The sequence below is a fragment of the Ranitomeya variabilis genome, chromosome 2, assembly GCF_051348905.1.
Source record: "Ranitomeya variabilis isolate aRanVar5 chromosome 2, aRanVar5.hap1, whole genome shotgun sequence".
Taxonomy (NCBI): domain Eukaryota; kingdom Metazoa; phylum Chordata; class Amphibia; order Anura; family Dendrobatidae; genus Ranitomeya; species Ranitomeya variabilis.
The window spans coordinates 843,334,644-843,353,616 of NC_135233.1; the positions used below are offsets into that span (position 1 = coordinate 843,334,644).

General features: G+C 43.4%; 2 protein-coding genes across 4 annotated transcripts in view; one reads left to right on the plus strand and one right to left on the minus strand.

The window, feature by feature from the left end:
• Window positions 1-18,973, plus strand: part of ARMC9 (armadillo repeat containing 9) — a 270,125-nt gene that overhangs the window by 96,021 nt on the left and 155,131 nt on the right. The window lies entirely within an intron of this gene.
• Window positions 10,679-13,139, minus strand: LOC143808982 (uncharacterized). Its single transcript, XM_077292161.1, has 2 exons — window positions 12,962-13,139; window positions 10,679-12,124 (listed from the first exon to the last, which is right to left on the minus strand). Exons 1-2 carry the CDS (start codon window positions 13,137-13,139, stop codon window positions 10,770-10,772), a joined length of 1,533 nt encoding a protein of 510 aa, XP_077148276.1. The 3' UTR covers window positions 10,679-10,769.

Genomic DNA, 18,973 nt, shown 5'->3' on the forward strand with positions numbered 1-18,973 from the left:
GACAACCCCAACTAGTCACAGACATAGACTTCCAATCCAATACAGGATTTTGTACCTGCAACCACGGAAAACCCAGCACGATAACATCATGCAAATTATGCAACACCAGAAATCGACACTCTTCCTGATGGGCTGGCGCCATGTGCATGGTCACCTGTGTCCAAAACTGAGGCTTATTTTTAGCCAAAGGTGTAGCATCAATCCCCCTTAAAGGAATATGATTCTGCAAAGGCTGCAAGGGAAAACCACAACGCCTGGCAAACTCAAAGTCCATTAAGTTCAATGCGGCGCCTGAATCCACAAACGCCATGACAGAAAATGAAGACAATGAGCAGATCAAGGACACAGATAACAGAAATTTAGGTTGTACAGTACTGATGGTAAATGAACTAGCGATCCTCTTTGTACGCTTAGGGCAGACTGAAATGACATGAGAAGCATCGCCACAATAAAAACACAACCTATTCTGACGTCTGAATCCTTGTTGTTCCGTTCTAGACAGAATCCTATCATATTGCATTGGCTCAGGCATCTGCTCTGAGGACAACGCCACAGCGCGCACAGTTCCGCGCTCTCGCAAACGCCGATCAATCTGAATGGCCAGAGACATAGAATCACTCAGACCAGAAGGCGTGGGAAACCCCACCATAACATCTTTAACGGATTCAGAAAGACCCTTTCTGAAAATTGCCGCCAAAGCATCATCATTCCATTTAGTCAACACAGACCATTTTCTAAATTTCTGACAATACAATTCTGCCGCTTCTTGACCCTGAGACAGGGCCATCAAGGTCTTCTCTGCTTGATCCACAGAGTTTGGTTCATCATATAATAATCCTAAAGCCTGAAAGAAGGCGTCTGCATTAAGCAAGGCCGGATTCCCAGATTCCAGGGAAAATGCCCAATCCTGAGGATCGCCACGCAGCAGGGAGATGACAATTTTAACCTGCTGAATGGAGTCACCAGAGGATCGAGGTCTCAGAGCAAAAAACAGTTTACAGATATTTTTAAAACTCAGAAATTTGGACCTGTCACCAAAAAACAAATCAGGAATAGGAATCCTAGGCTCTAAAACCGGAGTCTGAACAATATAATCAGAAATACCCTGTACCCTAGCAGCAAGCTGGTCTACACGAGAAGCTAATCCCTGAATATCCATGCTAGCATGAGACTCCTCAGCCACCCAGAGAAAAAGAGGAAAGAAAAGACAAAGCAGGCTACAGAAAAAAAATGGCTCAACACTTTTCTTCCCTTCTTCTGAGATGCATTTAACTCATTGTGGGCCAGTTGTACTGTTATGATCCTGTGACCTTGGAGCCGCATGAGACTTTCTCAGGAGTAGGTGGAACCTATACTGACCGCAATCCCTAAACTGACACCGCAACTAGAAGTAGCCGTGGGATGTACCTAACAATCCTAGACACCTCGACACAGCCGGAGGACTAAATACCCCTATAGATGGAAATGGGAATCCTATCTTGCCTCAGAGCAGAACCCCAAAGGATAGACAGCCCCCCACAAATATTGACTGTAAGTATTAGAGGTAAGACACGCAGGCAGAAAACAGGGTTTAGCAAAAGAGGCCACTCTAGCTAGATAGGAAAGGATAGGACAGAATGCTAAGCGGTCAGTAATAAAACCCTGAAAATAACCACAGCAGATAATACAAAAATTCCACCATCTAACTAAAGACATGGAACGTATATCTGCATCTCCTGAGAATCCAACTTGACTGGAAATATCCTGCACAGTCAAAGCTGGACAAGAAAAAACAATGAATAGCACTGATCACAGTATGTGTGCTGCAGAAACAAAAACCAGACACTTATCTTTGCTGAATGGCAGCAGGGCAGGAGGAACCAGACTGAGATCCAAACCTTCCAAGAACAATGGACAACTGGCAAGGACTAATGAATCCTGCAACCTTAAATACCCCAGTCAGCACTGCGATTAGCAGGGACACCTGCCCAGGATTGTAACCCAGGAACAACTGCATTACCACCAACAACCATCGGAGGGAACCCAAGAGCAGAATTCACAACAGGTTACCTGTCAGGAGATCGATACTGAGCTGTCATTTCCTCCAGTTTATTTAAATAAAAAAAAAATGTTTCTCACCCTTCCCAGGTACATCACAAAGTGTCCATCACTGCTGCTGGTTTCTTTATTGTCTGCAGTGCTGACGTCACATTGATTGCACTGCAGCCAATGACTGAGCTCAGCGGTTTTGTCCAAGTTGACAGCACAAGTTTCTCAGCTCCGTTATTTCCAGCAACATGATATCGGCACTGCAGACATTAGCAGAAACGTCGGACAATCTGTGCTGGACCTGAGGAGGGTGAGTATGGTATAAAGATGAGTGAAACAAACTCCATCCTGCGGACAGAGGTTTTCCGAAACTGAAAAACTGCTTAAAGGGCATCTGTCAGGTCATTTTTGTGCATACTAATAATATCCTGTCACGGGTGTGTCAGGGGTTACTGACTGTCGTTCTGGATCTGGCTGCAGAAGGTCTTTGCGATAATCTCAAGCACCTTCTTGAATTTTGTGTCTCTGTTGTGGAGCGATATCTCTCTCCCTTTAGGACCCGGCGGTTGCCTCCAACTTCTGCTTCTGATTAGACAGCCTGATGAGTGTTTAAATTAATTTAGCGTCTGCAGCATGCTGCTGGTTTAAGCTCTTCTTATCTTAGTCTTGTTGGAAGCTCTAATAGTCGGTTAGTGGCTTTCCTGAGGACCCTCGGAGGATTGCTGGCGTGATATAGCAGTGGCCTTCCCAATCTAAGTGTTGCCTAGTTCGTCTACCCCCTTTGTCTCTAGTTGTGGTGGGGACTGACTAGTGCACTCCATCCCCTCCCTAACCAGAGGCTATCACAAGGGTCAGGTAGGGATTAGGTTCTTGCTCGGCAATACATGCAGAACCTATATAGTGACGTTAGGGCAGACAGGGTGATTTTAGATCTGTCTAGGGGTCTCCACTCCCTGTTCCCTAGTGCTTGGGCTCTCCCTTCCTTCTCCCCATTGTTGTGCACTTATCCTTCACCCAGCTTGACATATCCTGAGATAGGGCTTGGGTGGCCCTTTCAGGATATGTAACTTTTATTAATGTACGTGGCTCTCTTGTGTTGTTGTAAGCCCCGGGCAAATTAATTGTTGCGCGCCAGCAAATCAAGCATATGTAAATGACAAATATTCACCCCTTCCCCCGCCCTTAAGCACGCCCACCCTTCTGCACTACGGTCAGTGATTCAGTCAGACTGCCGTATGTCTGAGGATCACATCACAATCCTTGGACTGGCCGTCTGCATTCCTGACCGTAGTGACAGCTGCAGAGAAACACATGCTTTTAAGCTCAGATCAGGAGAGCAGATGGTCAGTCCGAGGATTCAGCAGTCTGTCTGAATCAGTGACCCCGACCGGGAGGGGTGGGAAGGATTATGGGCTGGGGAAGAAGTGAATATTCATTTTGCATTTAAATGCACGCCTGCAAGTTTTAGTGTAAATGCCAAATGAATATTCACCCCCGCCAATAATCTCGCCTTCCCCTCCCATCTGGCCTCACTGATTGAATGCAGCCAGACTGGCAGATGGCCAGTCCGAGGCTTGCGATGCGATACTCTTGCATACGGCTGTCTGACAGAATTGAGACGCCATTCAGATGGGTGGGTGGGATTATTGGCTGGGGAAGGGGTAAACATTAATTTGCCATTTACAGGTGCTTCTTGCAAAATTAAATAAACTTTTTGATGATATTCTATTTCAGTTCTTCAATACAAAAAGTGAACTCATATAGAGTCATTACAAACAGAGTGATCTATTTCAAGTGTTTATTTCTGTTAATGTTGATGATTATGTCTTACAGCCAATGAAAACCCAAAAGTCATTATCTCAGTAAATTAGAATAATTAGCAAAAAACACCTGCAAAGGCTTCCTAAGCGTTTAAAAAGGTCCCTTAGTCTGTTTCAGTAGGCTCCACAATCATGGGGAAGACTGCTGACTTGACAGATGTCATGGTGGCAGTCACTGACACACTCCACAAGGAGGGTAAGCCACAAAAGGTCATTGCTGAAGAAGCTGGTTGTTCACAAGAGTGCTGTACCCAAGCATATTAATGGAAAGTTGAGTGAAAGGAAAGTGTGGTAGAAAAAGGTGCACAAGCAAACTGGATAACTGCAGCCTTGAATGGATTGTTAAGAAAAGGCCATTCAAAAATTTGGGGGAGATTCACAAGGAGTGGACTGCTGCTGGGTCATTGCTTCAAGAGCCACCACACACAGACGAATCCAGGACATGGGCTACAAGTGTTGCATTCCTTGTGTCAAGCAAGTGTCTTACCTGGGCCAAGGAGAAAAAGATCTGGACCAATGCTCAGTGGTCCAAGGTGTTCTTTTCAGATTAAAGTACATTTTGCATTTCATTTGGAAATCAAGGTCCCAGAGTATGGAGGAAGAGTGGAGAGGCACACAATCCAAGCTGCTTGAGGTCTAGTGTGAAGTTTCCACAATCAGTGATGGTTTGGGGAGCCATGTCATCTGCTGTGCTTTGTTTTATCAAGACCAAAGTCAGCACAGCCGTCTACCAGGAAATTTTAGAGCACTTCATGCTTCCCTCTGCCGACAAGCTTGTTGGAGATGGAAATTTCATTCTCCAGTAGGACTTGGCACCTGTCCACCACACTACCAAATGTGCCAATAACTTGTTTAAAAACAAACAGTATCACACTATCACTGTGCTTGATTTGCCAGCAAACTCACCAGATCTTAACCCCATACAGAATCTATGGGGTATTGTCAAGAGGAAGATGAGAGACACCAGACCCAACAATGCAGACAAGCTTGGACCACTGAGCAACAGTTCAGTTCTTTTTCTCCTTGGCCCAGGTAAGACACTTCTGGTGTGGTCTATTGGTCATGAGTGGCTTGACACAGTGATGGAGATGGAAATTTCATTCTCCAGCAGGACTTGGCACCTGTCCACACTGCGAAAAGTACCAATACTTGGTATAAAAACAGCAGTATCACTGTGCTTGATTGGCCAGCAAACTCGCCTGACCTTAACCCCATAAAGAATCTATAGGGTATTGTAAAGAGGAAGATGAGAGACACCAGACCCAACAATGCAGACAAGCTGAAAGCTGCAAAAATAGCAACCTGGGCTTCCATAACACCTCAGCTGTGCCTCAGGCTCATCGCCTCCATGCCACACCGCATTGATGCAGTAAATGATGCAAAAGGAGCCCCGACCAAGTATTGAGTGCAGTTACTGATCATACATTACAGTAGGCCAACATTTTAGATTTTAAAATAATATTTCAAGATGGTATTATAAAATATTCTAATTTACTGAGATAATGACACTTGGGTTTTCATTGGCTGTAAGCCATAATCATCAACATAAACAGAAATAAACACTTGAAATAGATCACTCTGTTTGTAATGACTCTATATAATAATATGAGTTTCACTTTTTGTATTGAACTGAAATAAATTAACTTTTTGATGATATTCTAATTTTGTGAGAAGCACATGTACACAACGTGTCCCAAAATATTATGAAAATTGGATTTAAGTGTCATGAAGATTTAATTGTTTTGTTTTTCAAATAAACTCGTGGATGGTATTGTGTCTCAGGGCTTAATGGATCACTGAAATCAATCTTAAACACATGTGATAATTAGTTTTCCAGGTGATTCTAATTAAAGGAAAAATACTTAAAAATGATGTTCCACATTATTAAGCAGGCCACAGTTTTCAAGTAGCATGGTAAAGAAAAAGGATCTCTCTGCTGCCGAAAAGCATCAAATAGTGCAATGCCTTGGTCAAGGGATGAAAACATTAGATATTTCCCGAAAACTTAAGCGTGATCATCATACTGTTAAGAGATTTGTGGCTGAATCTGAGCACAGACGTGTACGTGCTGATAAAGGCATAATGAGGAACTTTTCTGGAAGGCAAGTTCGTCGGATTAAGAGAGCAACTGCTAAAAAGCCATTACAAAGCAGCAAACAGATATTTGAAGCTGCTGGTGCTTCTGGAGTCCCTCGAACCTCAAGGTGTAGACTCCTTCAAAGGCTTGCTGTGGTGCATAAACCTACTATTCGGCCACCCCTAAACAGTGTTCACAAGCAGAAATGGTTGCAGTGGGCCCAGACATACATGAAGACTAATTTTCAAACAGTCTTGTTTACTGATGAGTGTCGAGCAACCCTGGATGGTCCAGATGGATGGAGTAGTGGATGGTTGTTGGATGGCCACCATGTCCCAACAAGGCTGCAACAACAGCAAGGAGGTGGAGGAGTCATATTTTGGGCTGGAATCAGGGAGAAACAGCTGGTATGGTCCTATAAGGTTCCTGAAGGTGTGAAAATTACCTCTGCAAAGTATATAGAGTTTCTGACTGACAACTTTTTTCCATAGTCTATAAAGCAGAAACGTGCCTTCAGGAGCAAAATCTTCATGCATGACAATGCCCCATCTCATGCTGCAAAGAATACCTCTGAGTCATTGGCTGCTATGGGCGTAAATGGAGATAAACTCATGGTGTGGCCACCATCCTCCCCTGACCTCAACCCCAAAACAGCAGCTCTGGGAGGGTATTCTCACTTCATGCAAAGAAATACAAGCAGAAACTCTTCAAAAACTCACAAGTGCAATGGATGCAAGAATTGTGAAGGTGATATCAAAGAAGGGTTCCTATGTTAACATGTAACTTGGCCTCTTAGGATGTTCTAGAGTTAAATAGCTTTTTTGTTCTGTGAATGTGACCTCCGAATGCTGCAAATTCCACAAATGAGCATTTTCAGTTCTTTAAAACATATCAAATGTTCAGAAATTCTACTGTGCCTAATAATTTGGAACACTGCATTTTGAGTTTTTATTTATTTTGGAGATTATGCTGTTATCATTGGTAGGTTTCTTCAATAAAATTCGATGTATACTCTAACTGTTGAAGACTTTTATTAGACTGACTGTCATTTGCACCGACCATTTAGGAAAATCCGAGAAACATGTAATTTGCATAATAATTTGGAACATGGTGTATATGCTTGACTTGCTGGCGCGCGACAATAAATTTGCAACAAAACGGGGCCACGTAGAGAAATAAAAATATCCTGAAAGGTGTGCCCAAGCCCTATTTCAGGACACTGTTAGGATATTACACAAAAATGACCTGACAGATTCCCTTTAAGTGTTTGTATACAGTATATATAATTCACAGCTCACTCATGCTCTTTGTATGGCATCTTCTATAGCATTTCTTGTGTCAGGGAGCAAATGTACGTACTAATGAACTATATTATTATAGTTTAGGATTATGCAGTCTCATTAATGTTCCTACAGTACTTTTCCTGCAGGGTGCAATGTTAATTGAAAATGTTTAACTAAAGCTGAACACTACAATGTCCGTCCACCAGATGGCACACTTGTAAAATGAATCATCCTCCATAGATAATTATACTCAGCATGCTGACCCTTAAAAGAATTCGTTCAGTGATGTACAAAAGTGCTTATAAATGGTCACAAGTTTTCCATACTGTTCAAATATGAGGAATAAAACATTGTGTTGACTTATGCCGAGATTATGCCATGTCCAATATTACACTTTGCAGCCTTTGCCCTATTTATTTTTTTATTTACTCAGTTTACCCAGGACACATGCAAGGACAGGACACAATCTTTTATATCCTGGGAATTTGATGTAGGCTTTATTCACATTTAGGCTTTGATTCATTAAAATTAGCATTTTGCTTGCCAATCTTTATGAGTGTGCAAAAATAGGATGGTCCTAATCCAGCAAGAATATGATGTGCCTAATCCATCAAGAATATGATGTGCCTAATCCAGCAAGAATATGATGTGCCTAATCCAGCAAGAATATGATGTGCCGAATCGAACAAGTATATAATGGTCCTAATCCAGCAAGAATATGATGTGCCTAATTCATTAACAGGCTAATTCACTAATTAATGAATTCTGCGCATTAAATTAGTGACACACTCTTCTGTGTGCCTTGCCAGAAATGTTACTCCAGTCATTAGTGATACTCCAGTCATTAGTGACTGGAGTAACATATCTGGTGTAATGTATGACTTGACTTTAAATTCATTTGCTGGACAGGAGCAGCCATGCCCCATTCCAGCTCCTAACATCTTGGAGAACTAACCGCAGATCTTCTGTGGATATATTCTTGTGTAAATCTTTCTGTCTCTCCATGTAATCCCAGGCAGACTCGATGATGTTGAATTTTTTTTATTTTTTTTAATCAAAATATGTTTTGGGATCAAACTTCTCAACTTACAAAATGGTTGATAAAGATAATCATATTATAAAATCCCAAGAAATTGAGACCGCTAAGTCTTCTGGGTAATTTCGCAATGCATCCTGGGAACGGAAGATGGCGGCAGCCGCGCGCGCATCGCCAGAGCTTCGGTGGATCCCGGTGGGTGAGTATATCACTATTTTTTATTTTAACTATTTTTTTTAACAGAGATATGGTGCCCACACTGCTAAATACTGTGTGGGCTGTGTGATATACTGCGTGGGCTGTGCTATATACTACATGGGCAGTGTGATATACTGCGTGGGCTGTGTGATATACTGCGGGGGCTGTGCTATATACTGCGCGGGCAGTGTTATATACTGCGTGGGCTGTGCTATATACTACATGCCCTGTGTTATATACTGCGTGGACTGTCTTATATACTACGTCGCCTGTGTTATATACTGCGTGAGCTGTGTTATATAGTATGTGGGCTGTGTTATATACTGTTTGGGCTGTGTTATATACTGTTTGGGCTGTGTTATATACTGCGTGGCCTGTATTAACACATCGGGTATTCTAGAATATGTATGTATGTATATAGCAGCCACATAGTATATAGCACAGGCCACGTAGTATTTGCTATATACTTCATGGCTCCTATATACTACGTGGCCTGTGCTATATACTATGTGGCTGCTATATACATACATACATACATACATACATATTCTAGAATACCCAATGCATTAGAATCGGGCCACCATCTAGTATGTATATATATATATAAAGTTAAGTGTATGTATGTGTGTGTATATGTATCGAGCCACACCCACTCCACATAGCAGGCTCAGGCCACATCTAGCTCTGTTGTGTCTAGAATGATGTTGCTCCTGTGAGGTAAGACCTCAATGGAAAGGGAGGAGCCTCATGGATAGAGATGTGAGGGGAAAAATGAGATAAGTCAGGTGCTGCTGCAGTATGAGGCTGTGTATAAAGAGTGAAGCACTGCAGGTGGAGGCTGTGTATAAGGCCACAGTATTTGGTCAGTATTTTACCTCAGTATTTATAATCCAAAACCACGAGTGGGAGAGAAATACAGAAGTGGGGACATGTTTCTTATAAACGTTTCCTCCGATTATTTTACTCTTGTTTTAGCTTACAAGTACTGAGATAAAAATACTGACCAAATAACGTGTGAACGAGGTCTAATACAGAAGGAGATGACATACAGGTATATACTATATACAGGAAGAGATGACATACAGGTATATACTATATACAGGAGGAGATGACATACAGGTATATATTATATACGGTGACCAGAAAAATGCCCACAGGAAAATTGCCCACAGGAAAAATGCCCACAGGAAAATTCCCCACACGGAAAATTGCCAATTGCATCATCACAAAGTTTCAGATCTATGATATTTCAGGCGCAAGGTGTTCACATGATATGTTAAAAGTGCCCACAGACATGAATACCCACAGGAAAACAGTAGAGAGTTATAGGTGAGATGCTCTGCAGAACAGAGAATAGCATAGAGCTATAGGCTAAATGCTCTGCAGGACAGGGGGAGAGTATGCAGGTATATGTGAGATGCTCTGCAGGGCAGGAGAATAATATAGAATTATAGGTGAGATGCTCTGCAGGGCCGGAGAATATAGAATTATAGGTGAGATGCTCTGCAGGGCAGGAGAATAATATAGAATTATAGGTGAGATACTCTGCAGGGCAGGAGAATAATATAGATTTATAGGTGAGATGCTCTGCAGGGCCAGAGAATAATATAGAATTATAGGTGAGATGCTCTGCAGGGCAGGATAATACTATAGAATTATAAGTGATGCTTTGCAGGGCAGGAGAATAATATAGAATTATAGGTGAGATACTCTGCAGGGCAGGAGAATATAGAATTATAGGTGAGATGCTCTGCAGGGCCGGAGAATAATATAGAATTATAGGTGAGATACTCTGCAGGGCAGGAAAATAATATAGAATTATAGGTGAGATACTCTGCAGGGCAGGAGAATAATATAGAATTATAAGTGAGATGCTCTGCAGGGCCGGAGAATATAGAATTATAGGTGAGATGCTCTGCAGGGCAGGAGAATAATATAGATCTATAGGTGAGATGCTCTGCAGGGCAGGAGAATAATATAGAATTATAGGTGAGATGCTCTGCAGGGCCAGAGAATAATATAGAATTAAAAGTGAGATGCTCTGCCGGGCAGGAGTATAGTATAGAGTTATAGGTGAGATGCTCTGCAGCACAGAAGAATGTCGGCAAAAATTGCCCACACAGAAAATTACCGACAAGTTTATTAAGAACAGTTTATTAAGGAGGTCTAATAACAATAACTTCAATTTATTAAGCAATCATTGTACACCTGGAAATAATTCGCCACCTGGTGATAGTCCTGAACAGGAACAGTTTATTAAAGAGGTCTAATAACAATAATAACTCCGGTTTAGTAAACAATCACTGCATACCTGCAAATTAGCCATTTTACTGCAAATTAGCTATTCTCCTTAAGTACTTTAGTTTATCTTCAACCTGGGGGTAGTCCTGTACAGAAGTTGCCACCATATGATACTGCTCCTCATACTTCCTCTTTTTTATCTCAAGGCAACCGGCCTGTGCATTAGCCAGTGTTAATTTGTGGCAAGCCAGGTCCTTCTGCAATCCATCAAAGAGAAACCACAAGCTGGGATGACTGCAGTGGAACATGGAATTAAGTGCATTGTGAAATCCCTCACAACAGTTAGTGGTTTTTGGTGACTGTTCCAGGGCTGCATCATGATGATTCCATATTCTTATAGGAAACTGAGGATCTCTACCAGCTGCACCCTCAATATATGTAGAAAAAAAGTATGTGAGCACCTCATTATAGCATTCTTCATCTGGGAATGTGGCAGCAAGCTTATCAAAAACACATCTCATATCTTCAATTGGCACAAAGGCTAATGCAGCAAGAGACTTCAGTGTAATTTTTATGTTGATATTAGATTCATATTCTGTTTTCAAACCAACATTTTTTATTTTTCTAATGAGACTCTGACAAAGATGAAAATAACACCCTTTAACATCAGCATGTGGAAAGGCAATCCTTACTGCAGTCATACAAGCCTTCTCAAAATCCACTAAAACCTTTTGAGGTGCCAGATTTGGAATCAATAGCTTCATTATTTCAAACATTCTCTTATACGTGTTCATGTCCTTTCTTTGTAGTAAAATGTACAAACATGGCGGATATGAGTTACCCACCTTGGCATGCCAAGTGTACAGTTGGTAAAACATATTGGGCACTTTATCAAAGGTGCCATCTCCATAGATTGTATCTTTGTTCGGTTCAAGCATAAGATCTCTATCTCCTAAAACCAGAATTCTGTTTCGATCTTCCTTTCCTGAATCATGAAGTATCAGTTGACTATATTTTTCCGGAATGCAAAAATGTATAGTTTTTGGGTTAGGCAAATTACCATCTGTTCTATGATAGACCAGGCTTCTCGCAAGAGATGATTGTCTTGGCATATGGGCCAGTACATCATTACTCAATACAGACAACACCTTTCCCATCACGTTGCGAGGAGTAGCACTTACTGCTCTCATGTCTTCTCTCATTTTGCCTCTGGCAATGTTTGCTTCTGCTTTTTGAGGGCAGGAGTCATGACAATGTTCTGTTGGTTCTTGAACTACGTTGCCACCTTTTGTTTTGAGAATTGAATGGCACTTTGAAGAGCGGTACAGTCTGCATCTCCAAGTCACCACTGCGTTGATAGTACGAAATGCAAGATATTCAAACCCCAAGTAAATCATAACTTTGTTGTTTCTCTGGCTTTTTGAAAACTCCATTGTTAGCACTACAAGAAGAAATAGAATACTTTAGATGAACTCAAAATACACTTTTATTGAAAATAAATTAACAAATATTGGGATAGATAAGACTATTGGTTCACCAATACAAAAAAACACAGATGTGTAACGACTGTGGTCGCAGGCATCAAGTCCACAACCAGGCAAGGGGGTACAGGTGCCTGCTTCTGCTGGATCTGCGTCTTCACTGAAGATGCAGATCCAGATGACATGCATCATGTTGCAGAGACCCGTGGGGTCCCAGCACTGCGATACATGCTGCCGGTGCGATGGCTGTGAGCTGACATCAGAGGTGCAGCCACAGGGAGCGGTGCATGAAATGGTGCACACTCCGATGTCAGCTGCCGGGCTGTGCGGTGGCTACAAAAGACACTGGGTGACGTGGGAGCAGAGCAAAGGTGAGTAGAATGTAGGGTCAGAACGGGGACACATAAATAATACACTAGGATTGGGGACCATGTAAACCAGGATAGGGACATATATACCAGAAAGGGGGCATAAATACCAGGATGGAGATCATGTGGACCATACATACTAGGATGGGGACCATATATACCAGCATTAGGACATAGATACCAGGATGCAGACATATTCACCAGGAAGATGGGCATATACCAGTATGGGGGACATTACTACATAATGAAGGGGGAGGGGGGTAATTCATATGTCTTTATAGAATTTAGAACACTACAGGGGCCCATACATCTGACCAACGTGTGTGTGTGGGGGGAAGGGCCACATTTCGCACTGGGGCCCATCCACTGCAAAAGCATATCATACATTCTCAGCAAGAACACAAAGTGGTACAAGTGACAGAATCTCACCTTTCTTCTGTGCCTTCTGGGCTTCCAGGACCAAATATCTCTGCCAGCAGCAGTGATACTTTTGTGAGCACTGATAGCAGTAATGGCTCCTCTGGATCACACTGCTGCTGGTTCTGCATGTGCTGCTGTTTTGGGCTGGTGGGAGGAGTGTTATGGACTGGTAATTTAGGAGCGACATGCGACTAGCTCTGAGCAGGTGGTAACTATACAGACCGCAGTTCCTGATCTTAACACAACACTAGCAGTAGCCGTGGGATGTTCCTGTCACTCCCTGGACACCTCGTCACAGCCGGAGAACTAGCTACCCCTAAAGGTAGAAACAGGAAAGCTATCTTGCCTCAGAGAAAATCCCCAAAGGATAGGACAGCCCCCCACAAATATTGACTGTGAGAGGAGAAGGAAATGACATACGTAGTATGAAACAAGATTTAGCAAAGGAGGCCACTTCTAGCTATATACATAGTAAGGAAAGGACACTGTGCGGTCAGTAATAAAAACTAGAAAAAGTCCACCGCAGAGATATGCAAAAATCTCCACACCTGACTAAAGGTGTGGAGGGCAAAATCTGCAGCCCAGAGCTTCCATCTTAGCTGAATAGATCCATACTGATAAGCTGGACAAATGAGCAAAACATAGAATGTGCTGAACAATAAAGTCCACAACAAATGGACTGCAAAAGGACAAGCAAGGACTTATCTTTGCTGAACTGGACAGAGTGTCAGGGAAATCCAAAAGAGCAGTGGCTCCAAGCAGGAACAATTGACAACTGGCATTGATTGAGGAATAAGGCCAGACTAAAATAGCCGAGCCAAAAAGACGATCAGTGGGAGCAGCTGCTGATGCTAAATCCAAGAAGCAGCTATACCACTCAAAACCACAGGAGGGAGCCCACGAGCAGAATTCACAAAAGTGCTACTTACAACCACCGGAGGAAGCCCAAGAGCGGAATTCACAACAGTACCCCCCCCTTGAGGAGGGGTCACCGAACCCTCACCAGAGCCCCCAGGCCGATCAGGACGAGCCAAGTGAAAAGCACGAACCAAATCGGCAGCATGGACATTGGAGGCAACCACCCAAGAATTATCCTCCTGGCCATAACCCTTCCACTTAACAAGATACTGAAGCCTCCGCCTCGAAAAACGAGAATCCAAAATTTTCTCAACCACATATTCCAACTCCCCCTCAACCAACACCGGGGCAGGAGGATCAACAGAGGGAACAACGGGTACCACATATCTCCGCAACAAAGATCTATGGAAAACATTGTGGATGGCAAAAGAGGCTGGAAGGGCCAAACGAAAAGACACTGAATTGATAATCTCAGAGATCTTATAAGGACCAATAAACCGAGGCTTGAACTTAGGGGAAGAAACCTTCATAGGAACATGACGAGAAGATAACCAGACTAAATCCCCCACACGAAGCCGAGGACCAACACACCGACGGCGGTTAGCAAAACGCTGAGCCTTTTCCTGAGACAACGTCAAATTGTCTACCACATGAGTCCAAATCTGCTGTAACCTGTCCACCACAGAATCTACACCAGGACAATCAGAAGGCTCAACCTGCCCTGAAGAAAAACGAGGATGGAAACCAAAATTACAAAAAAAAGGCGAAACCAAAGTAGCCAAACTGGCCCGATTATTAAGGGCAAACTCAGCCAACGGCAAGAAAGCCACCCAATCATCCTGATCAGCAGACACAAAGCATCTCAAATAGGTTTCCAAGGTTTGATTAGTTCGCTCAGTTTGGCCATTTGTCTGAGCATGGAACACCGAAGGAAAAGACAAATTAATGCCCATCCTAGCACAAAAGGCCCGCCAAAACCTGGAAACAAACTGGGAACCTCTATCAGACACAATATTTTCCGGAATGCCATGCAAACGAACCACATGCTGAAAAAACAATGGAACCAAATCAGAGGAGGAAGGCAATTTAGGCAAAGGTACCAAATGAACCATTTTAGAGAACCGGTCACAAACCACCCAGATAACAGACATCCTCTGGGACACAGGAAGATCCGAAATAAAATCCATGGAAATATGCGTCCAGGGCCTCTCAGGGACAGGCAAAGGCAAAAGCAACCCACTAGCGCGGGAACAGCAAGGCTTAGCCCGGGCACAAGTCCCACAGGACTGCACAAAAGATCGCACATCCCGCGACAAGGAAGGCCACCAAAAGGACCTAGCCACCAAATCTCTGATACCAAAAATCCCAGGATGACCGGCCAACACCGAACAATGGACCTCAGAAATTACCTTACTTGTCCATCTATCAGGAACAAACAGCTTCCCCACAGGACAGCGGTCAGGTTTATCAGCCTGAAATTCCTGAAGCACCCGCCGTAAATCAGGGGAGATGGCAGAAAGAATCACCCCTTCCCTAAGAATCAACCGGCTCAATAACTCCAGGAGAATCAGGCAAAAAACTCCTAGAGAGGGCATCCGCTTTAACATTCTTAGATCCCGGAAGATATGAAACCACAAAATCGAAACGGGAGAAAAACAGGGACCATCGAGCCTGTCTAGGGTTCAGCCGCTAGGCCGACTCGAGGTAAATCAGATTCTTATGATCGGTCAAGACCACAATACGGTGCTTGGCCCCCTCAAGCCAATGTCGCCACTCCTCAAATGCCCACTTCATAGCCAACAACTCCCGATTGCCGACATCATAATTGCGTTCCGCAGGCGAAAACTTTCAGGAAAAGAAGGCACATGGTTTCATCAAGGAACCATCAGAATTCCTCTGCGACAAAACGGCCCCTGCCCCAATCTCAGAAGCGTCAACTTCAACCTGAAAAGGAAGAGACATCCGGCTGACGCAAGACAGGGGCAGAAGTAAATCAGCGCTTAAGCTCCTGAAAGGCCTCAACAGCCTCAGAGGACCAATTTGTCACATCAGCGCCTTTCTTCGTCAAATCGGTCAGGGGCTTAACCACACTAGAGAAGTTGGCAATGAAACGGCGATAAAAATTAGCAAAGCCCAAAAATTTCTGAAGGCTCTTCACAGATGTGGGTTGAATCCAGTCATGAATGGCTTGGACCTTAACAGGATCCATTTCTATAGACGAAGGAGAAAAAATAAACCCCAAAAAAGAGACCTTCTGAACTCCAAATAGGCACTTAGACCCCTTCACAAATAGAGCATTATCACGAAGGATCTGGAATACCATCCTGACCTGCTTCACATGAGACTCCCAATCATTGGAAAAAATCAAAATATCATCCAAATACACAATCAAGAATTTATCAAGACAATTGCGGAAAATGTCATGCATGAAGGACTGAAATACAGAAGGAGCATTAGAAAGCCCGAAAGGCATCACCAGGTATTCAAAATGGCCTTCGGGCGTATTAAATGCAGTTTTCCATTCGTCACCCTGTTTAATACGAACAAGATTATATGCCCCTCGAAGGTCAATCTTGGTAAACCAACTAGCCCCCTTAATCCGAGCAAACAAATCAGAGAGCAAAGGTAAAGGGTATTGGAATTTGACCGTGATCTTATTAAGAAGGCGATAATCAATACAGGGTCTCAAGGAGCCATCCTTCTTGGCAACAAAAAAGTATCCCGCTCCCAATGGTGACGAAGACAGCCGAATATGCCCCTTCTCCAAGGACTCCTTAACATAGCTCCGCATAGCGGTATGTTCTGGCACAGACAGGTTGAAAAGTCGGCCCTTAGGGAACTTAGAGCCTGGAATCAAGTCAATAGCACAATCACAGTCCCTATGTGGAGGAAGGGAACTGGACTTGGGCTCATCGAATACATCCTGGAAATCTGACAAAAATTCAGGAACATCAGAAGAGGGGGAAGAGGAAATTGACATTAAAGGAACGTCACTATGTACCCCTTGACAACCCCAACTAGTCACAGACATCGATTTCCAATCCAACACTGGATTGTGTACTTGTAACCATGGAAAACCCAGTACAACAACATCATGTAAATTATGCAACACCAGAAAACGACAATCTTCCAGATGTGCTGGAGCCATGCACATAGTCAGCTGAGTCCAATACTGAGGTTTATTCTTGGCCAACGGTGTAGCATCAATACCCCTCAAAGGAATAGGGCTCTGCAAAGGCTGCAAAGAAAAACCACGGCGCCTGGCAAATTCCAAGTCCATTAAGTTCAGGGCAGCGCCTGAATCCACAAATGCCATGACAGAGAAAGATGACAATGAGCAAATCAGGGTCACAGACAGGAGAAACTTAGGCTGTACAGTACTAATGGTAACAGATCTAGCGACCCTCTTAATACGCTTAGGGCAATCAGAGATAGTATGAACTGAATCACCACAGTAAAAACACAGCCCATTCTGACGTCTGTATCCCCTCTGTTCCGCTCTAGTCAGAATCCTATCACATTGCATAGGCTCAGGACTCTGCTCAGAGGATGCTGCCATATGGTGCACCACTTTGCGCTCGCGCAGGCGCCGATCGATCTGAATGGCTAGAGACATAGATTCGCTCAGACCAACAGGCGTGGGGAACCCCACCATAACATCTTTAAGGGCTTCAGAAAGACCCTCTCTGAAAATTGCTGCCAGAGCGTCCTCATTCCATTTAGTGAGCACAGACCATTTTCTAAATTTCTGGCAGTATAATTCTGCCGCTTCCTGACCCTGGCACAGAGCCAACAAGGTTTTTTCCGCATGATCCACGGAGTTAGGTTCGTCATACAATAATCCGAGCGATTGAAAAAAATGCATCTACATTAAGCAATGCCGGATCCCCTGACTCAAGGGAGAATGCCCAGTCCTGAGGGTCACCACGCAGCAGAGAAATAACTATTTTAACTTGCTGAGTGGGGTAACCAGAGGAACGGGGTTTCAGAGCAAAAAACAATTTGCAGTTATTTTTAAAGTTCAAAAACTTAGATCTATCCCCGTAAAACAAATCTGGAGTAGGAATTCTAGGCTCTAAGGCTGGAGTCTGAACAACATAATCTTGGATACTCTGAACTCTTGCAGCAAGCTGATCCACACGAAAAAACAAACCCTGAACATCCATGTCCGCGCCCAAATCCACCCAGAGATTAAGAGGAAGGAAAAAGACAAAACAGACTAAAGAAAAAAAAAATGGCTCAGAACTCTTTTTCTTTTCCTTCTTTTGAGATGCATTCAACTCATTTTTGGCCAGTTGTACTGTTATGGACTGGTAATTTAGGAGCGACATGCGACTAGCTCTGAGCAGGTGGTAACTATACAGACCGCAGTTCCTGATCTTAACACAACACTAGCAGTAGCCGTGGGATGTTCCTGTCACTCCCTGGACACCTCGTCACAGCCGGAGAACTAGCTACCCCTAAAGGTAGAAACAGGAAAGCTATCTTGCCTCAGAGAAAATCCCCAAAGGATAGGACAGCCCCCCACAAATATTGACTGTGAGAGGAGAAGGAAATGACATACGTAGTATGAAACAAGATTTAGCAAAGGAGGCCACTTCTAGCTATATACATAGTAAGGAAAGGACACTGTGCTTTCAGTAATAAAAACTAGAAAAAGTCCACCGCAGAGATATGCAAAAATCTCCACACCTGACTAAAGGTGTGGAGGGCAAAATCTGCAGCCCAGAGCTTCCAGCTTAGCTGAATAGATCCATACTGATAAGCTGGACAAATGAGCAAAACATAGAATGTGCTGAACAATAAAGTCCACAACAAATGGACTGCAAAAGGACAAGCAAGGACTTATCTTTGCTGAACTGGACAGAGTGTCAGGGAAATCCAAAAGAGCAGTGGCTCCAAGCAGGAACAATTGACAACTGGCATTGATTGAGGAATAAGGCCAGACTAAAATAGCCGAGCCAAAAAGACGATCAGTGGGAGCAGCTGCTGATGCTAAATCCAAGAAGCAGCTATACCACTCAAAACCACAGGAGGGAGCCCACGAGCAGAATTCACAAAAGTGCTACTTACAACCACCGGAGGGAGCCCAAGAGCGGAATTCACAACAGAGGAGTAGGGCAGAATCAGTGAGAGAGGAGAGCAGACTAGATCTATCTATTG

What these genes read in the sequence shown, in the direction of transcription:
- LOC143808982 (XM_077292161.1), bottom strand. Translation starts at nt 13,139, where the DNA reads ATGTCGCTCCTAAATTACCAGTCCATAACACTCCTCCCACCAGCCCAA. An exon ending in CCAGAAGGCACAGAAGAAAG is followed by an intron (nt 12,125 to 12,961) that starts GTGAGATTCTGT and finishes TTCTTCTTGTAG; the next exon opens with TGCTAACAATGGAGTTTTCA.